Genomic DNA, 715 nt, shown 5'->3' with positions numbered 1-715 from the left:
GCAAAGCCTCTGGCAGTGGAAAACACATTCAGATAGTTAGTCTGAAATAAATAATACAAAGATGAACAGTGTGGCAGATTGGCTCGTGCAGAACAGGGACAAGATCGAGAAAGGTGTTGAGATCATGGGGCAAGCCTCCGAGGTGCTCGCTGCTACTGTGGGCCAGCTTCACCCTGTCTTGGAGGCCGTGTTCATGGCTTCAGCCGAAATACTCAGCAACCCGGACAGCAAAGAGGCTCGCTACCTGACTCAGCAGTTCGAACTGGTCAACCAGAAACTCGAGGGAATCCAAGATGAGATTGATCAAATTGCTCGGGAGCTGCAGAGGACATCAATGAACAAGCAGAACTTTGATCGAGAGGCGCAGATGCTGAGTCAGTACGAAAAGTTCCAGGACTTTGTCAACGCCAAGCCAAAGTTCAAAGAGAAGAAGATGGAGAAGTTCATTAGCCATTACGAGAACACCGATGCTGATTTAAACTTGGACGCACTCTACAATGCTGTCACTGGGGAGAACACCTCAGGAGACCCAATGCTGGAAACGGTGTTGGCCACAGAGCAGAGAAGCAGAAGGGCAGTTGAGGATTTCTGTGCCCGGCTGAAGAAGCTCTTTGTGGTAGGCATTATCGCCGTCATGGGCCATTCCGCCCTCAAGGAAGGAGTGGTGGGGGAGGAGATGGTGAAGAAGTGGCAGGGGCGGATGGAGGATGTGGAG

At 51.2% G+C, this 715-nt stretch overlaps 2 protein-coding genes across 4 annotated transcripts in view; both read left to right on the top strand.

The window, feature by feature from the left end:
* rpz4 (rapunzel 4) overlaps nt 1-715 on the top strand; it is a 10755-nt gene that overhangs the window by 1749 nt on the left and 8291 nt on the right. The gene's annotated exons all lie outside the window — the stretch shown is intronic.
* Nucleotides 1-715, top strand: part of rpz5 (rapunzel 5) — a 3447-nt gene that overhangs the window by 1737 nt on the left and 995 nt on the right. For all 3 annotated transcript variants that reach the window (XM_032518452.1, XM_032518453.1, XM_032518454.1), the window contains one exon: nt 1-715. This exon is cut by the window's right edge and continues 995 nt beyond it. In XM_032518452.1, the coding sequence (XP_032374343.1) occupies nt 62-715 (654 nt within the window). In that variant the 5' untranslated portion in view covers nt 1-61.

Source organism: Etheostoma spectabile, chromosome 6 (genome assembly GCF_008692095.1).
Source record: "Etheostoma spectabile isolate EspeVRDwgs_2016 chromosome 6, UIUC_Espe_1.0, whole genome shotgun sequence".
NCBI classification, from domain to species: Eukaryota; Metazoa; Chordata; class Actinopteri; order Perciformes; family Percidae; genus Etheostoma; species Etheostoma spectabile.
This window is presented reverse-complemented; position numbering and strand designations above follow the sequence as displayed.